The following is a 13,205-nucleotide window of genomic DNA, read 5'->3' as shown; positions in this document are numbered from 1 at the left end:
ATGCCCTATCCAATCATGCCCTATTCAAACAAATACTAGCTGTTAAGAGGTTTGGTCATATTCAGGGACTTTATGAGAAATGAAAAATATGTGCGTTTATTTTTGCATCTATAAGCGCGGATATATAGACGCGTTTTTTATACTAGCGTGAATAGACGCGCTGATACACGCGCTTATAAACACGCCCGCTTTTTCGCGTGTACAGTGCGCGTCTATAGGGCCTTTCTCTTGTAGTAAGGCTGTTTTTTCACTAAAGGTGACATGGTCCTAGTTAGCTCTAAGAATATGTCACTCCCAAAGAATATGAGCCCCAAGTTCAATCACCGACCCTTCTACATCACTCAAGTGCTCAATGAAGTCACCTACAAACTCGACCTGCAAGAAAGTATCTATGTTCATAATGCTTTTCATGCTCGTCTTCTGCGCAAGTTCTATCCTGACAGCAGCCAATGGGGGCAATAGGTACCAATGCTCTATTCCAACGTCCCCTTCGAAGTAGAAGCAATCCTCCAATGCAGAGAACAAAAAGGATACCCTAAGTATCTCACTAAGTGGCACGGATGTCATCTCAAGGAAGCCACTTGGATTTCGAAAGTGGAGGTACGTGAACATGGCAAAGATGCCTTTGCCATCTAGTTCAAGGAGAATCCCACCAATCCTTCCAATGCCCCTTGAGCCTTCCCAAACAAACGATCCTCAATCATAAGCCCAATAACACCTCCACTCCTCAAATGTATTTGAGTTGAGGATGGACTCAAATGTAATCCAAACAATAAACCAAAAGGACCCCTACCAAGACTAGATGGGCAGACACTGACTAGCTTGCTAGAAAAAGCTGTATTAAGACCCCCAAGTCCTAATGCCACATACACTGACCAATCTGATAGTATAGAGTGTGTTAAGACCGCGTGAATGTCTCACCAAGTCCTAGAGCCAGCTTGTTAGGAAGAGAAAATGAGAAATCACAAGTGAGAAAGAGAGGGGAAGATGAGGTTTTGATTGAAAAACGGGGTAGGTTTGGGAAGTCCTCTGGAGGTTCGTGGCTTTTCGAACTTACAACAAAAATAATATAGTAATAAGAATAAGATTTGAAAGGTTTCTTATTTCAAAATGTTACAATTCAATCTACATCAAACCTCGTTTTCCATGAAGATTTTCGAGGGTGGATGAATAATGAATTGCTTTTCTTACTCGTTTCTCAAAAGAAAAGAATAGAAAATAAAAGGCATGCTCCAGCCTCGTGGGCGAGTCTAAGGATTAAATCCCACAACTTGGCGGCCCCGTTGAAAATTTCCCCCGAAAGGGCAATAAAAACGCATTTTTTTGAAAAAAAATGAGAAAATAAAGGGCACAACCTTTCGCGCGACAGCCCTGGCAGCCGCGGCGAAAGTTCTCTCCCTAGTCGCGCGCCAGGGTGAAGGGAGGGGAATCTTGGATCGCAAACCTTGCCGCTGCAGTGCAGGCAATCCTCTATCCACCTCAGCAGACGCCCGTTTATCTCCACCGCAGAATCACCGCGTTGCCGCAGTGCAGCGAATCCTTCAATTCATCTTACCGAACGCCTCTTCGATCCCACCGCAGGCAATCCTTCAATCCATCTCAGCGAACGCCCGTTCAACCTTACCACAGCAGCAGCCGGTCGCCACCATGTGCTCAGTCTAGAGAGAGCGAGAGAGAGAGAGAGAGGGATCGACGAGCAAGAGGACAATGGTGAGAGGAGGGCGGGGGCGGGGGCGGGGGCGGCGGGCTGCGCAGGCGCGGGCGCGGGCCGGGCAGGGGCAGGGGCAACAGGAAGAGGAGGAGGAGGCGGCGCAAGAGGAGGAGGAGGAGGAGGAGGAGGAGGTCCAGCAGAAACAACTGACGTACGTGGACCGAATATTCGGGGAAGGGAGGTGGACAGGTGTGCAGCTCAAGCCCAGGAAGTCGGCCTTCCAGGTGGAGATGAAGATCCCGCGGACGTCCAAGAACCTTCACTTGGGGCTGTTCAAGAGCATCACCAAGGCGGCCCTGGTGTACAACTTCTGCGCCAGCGTCATGCACCAGGGGTCTGATGATATAGCCCTCAACCGCTTCCTGGACTGGGGGCACGTGCTGCCCGAGCTGGTGAACCTGCTGCCCCCTTACCGCGACGTCACCAACGACTACTGGACGGGGGTGCGCGACGCCATTGTCCGGACAGAGGGCAGGGACAAAGGCAAGGTAGCGGAGATCCGGGGGGCCGCACGGCAGTACGCGAAGGACAGGTATCCCGCCGGAGATGTCGACCCCCCCGAGATCGCAGAAATGATACGCGCTCACCTCCCAGTCTTCCTCCAAGAAATGGACAGGCGTGTCGTTGCGCGCGCCCAGGCCGCCGGGATTGAGCAGGCGCCGGCGCCAGCCAGCCCAAGGGCTGCCGCCGCCCGCCGCAGGCTGCGCCACGTCGCGGACGCGGAGGCGGAGGCGCCCTCCCCATCCCACGTCCCTCAGTGGGAGGGGGTGCGTGCCCCCTCCCCCACACGTGCCCCCTCCGCCCCTTCCCTCTTCCTCACCGTGCTAAACACGTGTGACAAGCCCGACCTCGATCTCGCCAACCTCCCCCTCGCATTCCCCGTCACGCTCGACTTCCACTATCACACAGCCTCGGATATCACCATCCCGGTCGCTCGGACGGGCCCCTACAATAGCCTTGTCCCCTTTGTGAGGTATAATGCCCCCTCTACGTGTTACCCTTGGCTGTGTTTCTCCACCGAAGCTTGCAACTATTCCCACAACTCAGCTATGTATATCAACCCACCAACCACGAGTGTCCTCCCGATGGACGTCGCCACTGACTTCGCAGACCTGCAGCTGTACGATAAATACACACTTCATTTCGTAGAGCCGCATGCAACAGCACCTTAGTCACACAGTACCGTCGAAATGAGTATGTATGCTAAACAGTTCGAAAGACTACCATGGTTTTAAGAAAAAAGAGTGCATGCTCTTACAACTGAGCATTAACCTTTTCCGATTAGCAGCCTGTCCTAAGAGAAGCCCTAACTCAAGTTAGCTATCACCATTCTTCGTAACACTACGTTATTTAACTCAAGTTCACTAGGGGTAATCACTCAAAGAACAATCACCTTGCCTCCCTACCGATTACCCAATGAACAATCACCTTGTCTCCCTAGCATTGCAATGGCATATGCCTTAAACATGCAATGCTAACAAACCCTCAAGGCCTAGCTTTGCCAATTTAAGGATTGATTGCTCGTAGGACCCTAGCGATCCTCCAAAGCAAAACTACCATTCAATGTTGCCTTACTTACCCCTCCTTGGTAAGGAAAATAAGGCCAAGTGTAACATTGACACCATAAAGTACTCAATAAGGCTTTTAAATTCCAGAACCAAGAGTACTTGATGCAACATGGATATTTGAGAACTGAGAGTACTTCATACGACATGGATATTTGAGAACTAACATGACATGCATTTCACATCACTAGTCTTGAAACATTGATATACGTTTAGAATTTGATGGATGTTATTCAACGATTCTTTTCAAGAAAGACTATAGTAATGAACTTTTTTCTTTTTGACTACCTTAGTTTCTTTCTTATTTGAAAACATTCTAATAAGATGATCATCCAATTAAAAACCTTCAATTTAAATGCATTCCCCTATCTTCAAACAAATTTTATACATAATTTTCTCATGGTTAAATGGTTTGACAACTTGTCTAATGTCAGACTTGTTAAATTTCCTATAAAACTCTAACTCAATTCATAACAATGAATAATTACTCTTTCCAATGGTTTTACAACACTTACAAACCTATTTAGCCCATGCCTACATGAGCTCACAAACCACCTTTACCTAATGGTGATGAGATATAATTACTTTAATGAATAATCATATTAAATTTGTTTAAGGTTAGTACATGTTTAAAATGTGACCTAATGTATCACCAAATACTTGGTAGATAAACTTTAGAAATTTAGCAAATTGATTCAAGGCTTCATGTATTGGCATGCGTATAACTCTATTCATTACTACTATGTCTAGACTTTGACTTATTACTATAATGTATTTCATTTTTCCTTTGAACAAAGCAAGGTTTCATGTGTTGATATGAGTATAACTCTATTCATTACTACTATATCTCCATACTTTGACTTAGTACTAGAGCTTATTTCACTTTTCCTTTGAACAAAGCAAAGATGAAGAAATGTAAATGGGATAATCATCTACCAAAATGATTAGTAGTAGCAATAAAATTTCTTCTCAATTTCTTGTATATTTAAAGAAACTAGTTCTAGGAAAAACCCTCATTATACACTACGTACCTAACTCCAATTGTCGAAATGTCCCTCAAATCTCACCTCTCAGTTGATGAAGGGAAAATCATTCACGCTCAGCCCCACTCTATCTCGTGCTCTGTTAATAGATATGGGAGGGCAACCCATTCCTCACACCCCATTGATTGACTCCCCACTGCCATGTGTGTGAAGGTTTTATTCCTTTTATGCGCAATTGATGGTGCAATAGTGCACCCCTCCTTATGCCGGCATAGGATGCGAGAAGGAAGGGCAACGCTCCATTCACACATCTCACCTCTCATTTGAATATAAAGGGCAAGGAGACTCGTGAGTCGTCACTCATCCCACCCTCTATCTCATGCTTTGTTGATGATTACAAAGGGCAGTCCATACTCACAACCCCATCCGGTTAGGATGAAAGCTCTCATCACTCAAGGTTTGTCGATGAAGATCGGCTTCGTGCAGTTAATTATGCCAATTTGGATTGGTTGATGAAGAGGCATACCCAAGGAGGTAGCCAACAAATCTGGTACTTGGATTGCACATTGAAAATATTGTCTCCTATGATAGGAGTCAGAAGCAGTGAGGAAGTTACAAGATTTAGTGCACCAAGGGAGGTGGCTTTGGAACTACTTCTGGAAGAGTTTTGCTAGTGATTCAGTTGTCTTGGACTACTACGGAGTGTTACCACCTTTTCCATAACTAGTTTCCTGTCCAAGGGTGGTTGCCACCTTTTCTTGGAACGAGGCTCGTTATGATGAAAAATTTCTTCCTTTTCTTCCATAATAGTTTTGATTTTGTTTTTGTTATTTTTTTCTCTTCTTTTGATTTTTTTCCTCTTTTTTCCCTACTCCGGAGGGTGTCTCCGTCTTTTCTCAAAAAATAGGTCGGCATGGCTGGGACCAAAGTCTTTTTCTCCCATGAACGATACACACACACACACACACATACATACATACATACATACATACATACATACATACACACACACACGCATATATATATACATATACATATATATATATATATATATATATATATATATATACATATATACATATATATTTATACACACACACACACACACATATATATATATATATCTTTTTCTTCTTTTGAGGAGAGTGATAGGAGCACCATGTATCAAAACCATCATCGCCACCACTGCTGGATCAAATGGAAAGGGAGCAACGTTAGGGTGGAAGGTGGCTGTGAGAGGCTAGGAGAATGAGGGCACCTTATCAAGATAAATAGGAGAGCTTTCACGAGCAATAGGTAAAGCTTTACTGATAGACTCACAAAGAATGAATGAGCTATGAACCGTGATTGTCAGGATCTGTAGGGAGGGTAATACTTCTTGGGTCGATAGCCATTAATCAAGGAGGAATCATCAGAAGCATCTACTATTTGCACTTGGAAAAATCCATTAGGGTTGAGGAAAATAACCTTATAGGGGCCCATCCAACATTGTGGAAGGTTGCTTGGAAACTTGCCAAATCTTGAATCATAAGCAAGGACTAAGTCACCTTCCTTAAACTCCTTGATGAAGTTGTCATGATAGGCCTTTCATCGAGCTTGCATAGCTTCCATGCATTGTAGGGCCATCTTGCGAGTCTCATCCAGACATTCCAACTGCAAGAGACGGCATTGTAGGGACTCATCATCTCCCAAGTGCTCTTTAATAGCCACACACAAAGAGGGTAGCTTCAGTTCAACAAGAAAGACAACTTCTATACCATACACCAGCTCGAAAGGTGTCCTACAAGGCCTTTCTAAGTTGATTATCCCAATCACGACAATGTGCAACACAATCATCCTTGTCAAGATCTAGGAGAGGGTGTAATTGGTAACTTCGACTTGGCCATTGGCTCTGGGATAGTAGGGTGTGGACTTGTGATGGTGGATCTTGTACAAATTTGTCAATTCTTCCATAATCTTATTAAGAAAGTGAGTATCTCTGTCACTTATGAGCTCTAGGGGACTTCCAAAACAATGGGTGATGATATTATTGTATAGAAACAGGGTCATGTTGTTGCCATCATCTCGCTTGAGAGCTTTGGCTTCACACCACTTTGTCACATAGTCTATACAGACCAAGATGTATATGTTCTACTTTCTAATGGTTGGTGCATCAGTGGGGCCACAAAGTCAATTCTCCATTTCTCAAACGGATTTAGGGGAAGAATGGGTTGCAGAGTGGCATAGCACTAGATTTGCTAGGCTTTTCCATTCATTGAAAAGCATCACAACGTTTGTTGTAGTCATGTGTATCCTTGTGGAGGGTCGGCCACCAATATCTTGCAAGCAAGGCCTTTTTGGCTATCGCTTCTCCTGTGAAGTGTTCTCCATAGGGCTCCTTATGACATGCTTTCAACACTATTCCAATCTCGTCTCCTGCAATATATCTACACAATACTTTATCTTTGCCTTTCTTGTACAAAGTGCCACCTAACAAGGTGTAGGGGGATCCTCAATGAAATCATGCAGATGGTTTTGGAATGCGACCGTTATCACTCGTTGGAAGGTAGCATGAGTGTTATAGAGCCTGAATGGTATCACTTTGTAAGCATAGGCTCCCCATTCTTTTGTGAAGGTTATTTTGGATTGATCTTCTTGTGGCCAACCAATGTGTCTAATAGTTGGTCTTTGTAAAAGGGATAGCAAAATGATCCTTCTTAGTCTTGGAATTTAGCTTCTAAAAGTCCTAACATATTTGTAGTGTTCCATTCTTCTTGGATACTAACACGATGGGCAAAACCCATTAACTATTGGCCAACTGGATAGATAAACTCAGCTTCAATGAGCTTCAATGATTCGGTTTTCACTAGGGTTGAGTAATTTGGATTTATGCGCCTATGTCTTTGCCTCATATAAGGCTTGGCGTTAGGCTCTAGGTCGATGTGGTGTTGACACATCGTAGGATCAATCCCCTTCAGATCTTTGCACAACCATGCAAATACGTCCAAGTTCTCCTTCAGAAGGTCATGCACAACCAACAGTTCTTCTTCTCGAAGACTAATTTCCACCTTCAAGTGCCATTTAGCACCATTTGCATCCATGAATGTTAATTTCTTTTCACCTTTCAGTTCATGGATGAAGGTCCCATGGACTATTTCTAGGTAGAGATTCGACCGACTCCTTCACGGGAGTGCTTTCCCCTTTTGATGTTCTAATGGAATCAACTTTCTCTTTCAATGAGGACTGGGCTGACCCCTTAAGATGCTGATAGAGTATGAGGGTTGTTTCAGGTTTGGTTTGGAAATTAGTTACTTCTTGGCTTGAGGACTCATATTTTGAAGATCCATCCAAGAATGTTACATAACAAGAACCTTCTGAGTTCTATTTTGACTGTCGGACTGGTGGTTGTTAGCAAGGTACATCATCATCATCTTCTCTTGAGAAGGGTGGATTAGGACGATAAGAGCCATTGTTGAAGGAAGACTTATTCCGCTTAATCTATTTCTTATAAACACAATATTAGGGAGTTTGGGAATCTCTCAATTTCTATTTTTTTAATACTAAAAATGTGGCACCCGGATAACATGCCCATAAGTTTCTCAACCCATATGATCTGATCTATCATTAGAAAGCACTTGAAAAATGGAATCTATTGAGCTATAGAGCACTCGATTTGACATTATAATGTTCAAGTTATGACAAATCCAAATATTTGACCACGTGTCCCAAACTTATGGGAAATTCCCATATTCCCCAATATGGTGTTTATAGATATTCTGCATGTGATGTGACCCATTAGCTAGTCCAAAGGGTACCAGAGTCATTCTGTCTAACAGCATGGGATCTTATGCTTCTATAGTCTCTAGAACTTCTTTTTCATTTGTGCCTTTCGCGAGTAGGATAGATTCTTCCAACTCGATCTCATAGTCTTTTTCTACATTTTCCTCTTCGTCCTCTTCTTCAGACTCCATTTCTGCCTCTATAAGAAAAGAATAGACTCTCTAATGTATCCTCTGCCTTTGCTTCTATGTTTGTTTATGTATCTATTTCTACGTCTAGTTCTATTTGCTATGACCATGTAAGAGGGAGAACAATACATCCATGCTTCTATCTCGCTATCAATGGTGATTTCAGAAGTCATTTTAGGTTTAGGTAGAAGGTATTCATCCATTGACAAAAACCTTTCTTCTTTCAGGAGTTGGCTTATAATGCCCCCTATCAGGGATTGTGCCTTTGGTTTCTTATGGGAAAGATCTATTGATGGCTTCTTTCAGGAGTTGGCTTATAATGCCCCCTATCAAGGATTGTGCCTTTGGTTTCTTGTGGGAAAGATCTATTGATGGCTTTTTCGTTTCCTGATATGCCATCTGTTACTTCGTTTGGAAGAGTCTGTGACCACTTCAATGGAAGTGGATCCATTACCTTTTTGTGATCCATACAATTTCAACACTAATTTGTTGGGTCCCCTGCCTAGGGTTAGGGTTCCTTTGAACCAATTCGTCCTTGCCCTTGCTTCAAAAAGCCATGGTCTTCCCAGTAGTAGAGTGTATGAGGTCCCATAGGAATTCGGTTTTACCATCGGATAGGTCAGTCAATAATCTCTTCTTGCGAGGGTTGTCTTCACATATGGGAGAATTTCCAAAGGCTTAATTTTGCTTTGGTTTGCTAGTCGTCTGATAAGCCACTTTATAGTTTGCATTCCTTGCAAGCCTAGATCCTTCATTGTCACATCCATCATTATATTCACTGATGACACCTCGTCAATCAATGCATCTACAATAAAGCATCCTTAAATCCACACGCCAATCTCTGGGGTACCAAGATCCATGAAGGCATTAGCCACTTCCACTTCTTTTACGGGCTCTGGGGCTTTGTTAGACTTATTTGTTATTGAGGAAGCAATCCTTAGGCCTCTTCTTCTTGTCAGTATGCTTTTGAATTTCTTTTGACACCTAGGAAACAACATCAACAACTGTCGAAATGTCAAATTTGGTTTGAAGGTATCTAGGTCTTTGACCAAATTATATTCTTTAATAGGATCCACAGGCTTTTCCAACCAGCTAGGGAATGGGGCAACACTCACTTTTATATTTCCTTTTTCTTCCAAGAGCGACAACATGTATACTTCTTCTACTTCTGGAGGTACTTCAATATCCTCTATCTCTTGGACCTCTGCTCCTATCTCTGCGACTCTCTCTGCGACTTTCTATGGCTCCGCACTCTGCAGTGCTCTATACTATATTATTCTACTCTCTACACTGTTCTGTTTCTCCTTGGAAAGGTTGAACTTCACCATTTTGGGAGAGGAAATGTTCTCTTTTGGAACTATGGGTTCTCTTTTCTTGGCATGTGTTATTGCAAAAACTTTCAATTCCCAAAAATTGGAGGCAAGTTCTTGGGTCTTTTGTAGGTTGTCAGTGGTATCTTTCACAAGAGCTAGACTTGGACAGTCTTTTGCAATGTGGCATTCTCCTTTGCATCGACTGCATAAGGGTTTGTAGTCCATGGACCTTCTAGGGTTTGGACAATTCAGTGAGATGTCCCTTTCTCTACATGTGTAACACTTCACTTCTGATCTCTAGCCATCGCCAAACTGTCGTCCTCTGTAATTTGAGAGGGAACCTCCTTGGGCTAAAATTAGGACCGAACTCTCTAGGCTTTGGTCCAATATCCTTCGTGGTCATCTTGGATTGCAACAAGTTGAATCTTGCTTTTTCATATTTCTTTCTTCTTTTTGTGTATTTTCTTTAGAGAGCATATATCTTCTGTATGGTTTTTCCTTAAACAATACGAATAAAAGGCTCCAAGAATAGCTGATTTTTGGGTACATTCAGTGGCCAAATGTCCCGCTTGATGGCACTTTCCACACCATGTATTAAATCATATCACATCTCTTCCACCTATTGCAGGAGTGGATATGTTGGTGGTATTCACCTTCAATGTTTGCAATTGTTCTATAATTGCATCCATCAACTCCTTCTTGATTCTTGCAAACTGAATTGGACAAGTAATTCTTCATTTTTTTACCTCCTAGAGTATTTGTAGAAGGGTTTTTGGAAGCCTCTATAATCACTACATATATTGGTTGGGTTGATCAAAAGGGTCCTGCATTCTAGTTCTAATTCAGAGTTCTTGTTGAGATTAGGGTTTGTTGGTTCTATTTGTGGTAAGGTTCCACTTCTATTATTGAGTTGCCATTGGGGGAATCGTTTGAGGCCATTGTTGTTATGGTTAAACCATCATTTGAGGTACTCTTGTCTCCGCCCACTCTATGGATTTGGTGCACTGTAGTGTGGCATTGTTTGCATCCGAGGGTAGGGGTAGGGAACACTTCTTAGGATAGCATTTGATGGGTATACCATTCTTGGTGGCATGGGAGGAAGTAAGACTCCTCTTCGTGAGGTCATTGATAGCCTTGCTTCAACTTCATCATACAATCTTGTACCTTCCACTATGGCTTGTAGATTGACTGGCCTTTTCAATTCCACAAACTTACAAACTTGTGGTTGTAGACCTCTAAGAAAAACTCCCTTCTAGATGCCTTCAACCAAGTGATGGTTAGTCTATCTCTTCAATACTGATTCCATTCTAGAGACATACACTTCCACCCGTTCACCAGAGGAGTGACTCAGGTTCATGAAATCCTCTTGCATGCGCTCTTCAAAACATTCATGCCTGAATTTAGTGAGGAAGGCCAACTTCAGGTCATCCCATGTGTGAAAAGTTCATGTTGCTTGTCTCTCATACCACTGAAATGTTTTGCCTTTAAAAGTGATGGAAAATATCGCCAACCAATGCTCACGTGTCCTTCGCTACACATGCTACCATGAACTCTACTACATGAAGATCAAGGTCATCATTGTACTCTTCCTTAAAGATGGGCAACTCGACTACATTTGTTGACATGTCACTCATCAATATTTCCAGGATGGATCTAACTAGGAAGGGGACCTTGAGTTGCTATTGGGACTTCTATAAAGAGTGCCGCTAGGGTGTCAAAGGAGGCTTCTCCTTCTAGCTGGTTCTCAGCCTTGATTTTTTCCTTCTCTCTTCTCACGTACCTCTAGACTCGTTCTAGTGCTTGCTTCTTGATCACATCATTCATCAGGAAGTTAGCTCAACCCACTTGTTTGTAATCAACATAATAGAATTAAAAAGGCCTTAATATCTGGAGAAATATTTTGCCAACATTTCTTCTACTTCCTTCTTTTCAATGTCTTTGAATTTAGCTTTCATTCCACTACGGAGGGGAAGATATTTAGTTCTGAAGGTATCAAAACTCATTCTTCTGAGGATCGTTGTGATGCCATCATCATAGTAATGTCAACTTCTAATGGTTTCAACAATGTATGTTGTGAAGAACACTCTGTCTACTAGCTTCCAGTGGGTTGATAATTAGACAAATAGAAGATTTTAAGTGCACCAAGCATCCCATGTACCTTGCTGTTGAGCATCTACGAACAAATTACAACTCTTTTCCTTCTTGTTCTGGTGAACTTCCACTGACCACGACACTTGAAGCTTCTTCATAATCTTCTACTTGATGATGTCTGGAAACTCTTCAATGAAGGCCAAATATTCCATGGATGGTCATTTTCTTTGTTTCTTCACTTGAGTTTTCTCCGAAACAAATTTCCACCAAGATGCACATCTCTATTGTTTTTGTGATATATTGATAATCAATTTTCTGTGCACCAAAAACATGGAGCCCTAAGAGGAATACCAAGAAAACAAAGAATCTTCTGCAAGAAAATCTATCTTGTATCATCAACAAGAATGTTCTTCATATTTTATGTGACCACAACAAGGAAAAGAACACCAAGAACAAAAAATCTTCACGTAGCTTCACAAAAACAATTCTACCACAACTTTAACTTGAACAAAATTAATTATTCTCTTCATATTCTTCATACTTTATCAAGATACCAAAAAAATATAAGATAATACACCACTATGAATGGAAATAATCACATAGTAATCTTTTTCAAAGACTCCATAGCTTTCTCTCATAATCTCTCACTCATAGGTATATTGTTTTGCATAGATTTAGCTATCTTTCACTCATACACTCTCTCTCCATGCATGATCTCTCTCTCAATAGTACACTGGGATAATCAAGAATAATCATCCATAACCCCTTTTGGGTCATGGATAGCCCTTCTAAGAGGTATGTTTGATATGAAAGGTCACCAAAGCCACTACAATGTTCCTTCGTAGGTCAACAGTGTCACTATCACTTCAATCTTTACTTGAGCCTTTAGAAGCTACTTATTCCACTTCTTTGAGCTATTTTGAACTTTTATTCATCTCTTTCCAAGGTTGAAAAACTTTCCCAAGCTACACATTTATCCATCATCACACTTAGAGAGGCATACAGAACAGAATAGAACCAAGACAAAGGGTCTATAGAAGCTCAATAGATTGAGGGTCTACAGAACCAAACAAAAGGTCATCATAAAGCCTTTAGCTCAACTTGAATCATTCAAAATCATCAAGAATCAACCAATAAGCTTCCATACACTGTCAAACCCCATCAATCACTATTCTAATTCCTCATACATAAATAAGAAAACAGAGCAAAATAGAAACTCAACATAACCAATCAGACACTGATAGGACATCAAAACAAAACATGTCACAATATCATAGCTCCACTATAAACCATCATAAGCATCTCAAAAATAATAAAAATCATCCAAACATTTCCCAAATACTTTCAAAATAACTAATCATGATACAAAATCTATAAAAAATCAACATTCAATTCTAAAAAACAACAAAAATTAGCTTTAAAATCAAGTCGTCATTATAACCCTCGATAATCACTTGTACTAATAACCTTATTTCTAACAATGCTAGTTTGTTTTCTTTACAGCATTCGATCACAAACCATGATCGTATATTGTATATGTTTGGAGACTCGGTATGTAGAGAGACACGGTCTCACTAGACTCATCTCAATAGATT

At 41.7% G+C, this 13,205-nt stretch overlaps 1 protein-coding gene across 1 annotated transcript; it reads left to right on the top strand.

Annotated features, from left to right (window-relative positions):
* The first annotated feature begins 1,707 nt into the window (after positions 1-1,707).
* On the top strand, positions 1,708-3,240 carry LOC148008349 (uncharacterized). Its single transcript, XM_087674292.1, has one exon. It carries the CDS (start codon positions 1,708-1,710, stop codon positions 2,881-2,883), a length of 1,176 nt encoding a protein of 391 aa, XP_087530418.1. The 3' UTR covers positions 2,884-3,240.
* The last annotated feature ends 9,965 nt before the right edge of the window (positions 3,241-13,205 follow it).

The sequence above is a fragment of the Lygodium microphyllum genome, unplaced genomic scaffold (assembly GCF_053477565.2).
Source record: "Lygodium microphyllum isolate KBCC unplaced genomic scaffold, Lygodium_microphyllum_v1.1.10 scaffold_174, whole genome shotgun sequence".
Lineage (NCBI taxonomy): Eukaryota > Viridiplantae > Streptophyta > Polypodiopsida > Schizaeales > Lygodiaceae > Lygodium > Lygodium microphyllum.
This window is presented reverse-complemented; position numbering and strand designations above follow the sequence as displayed.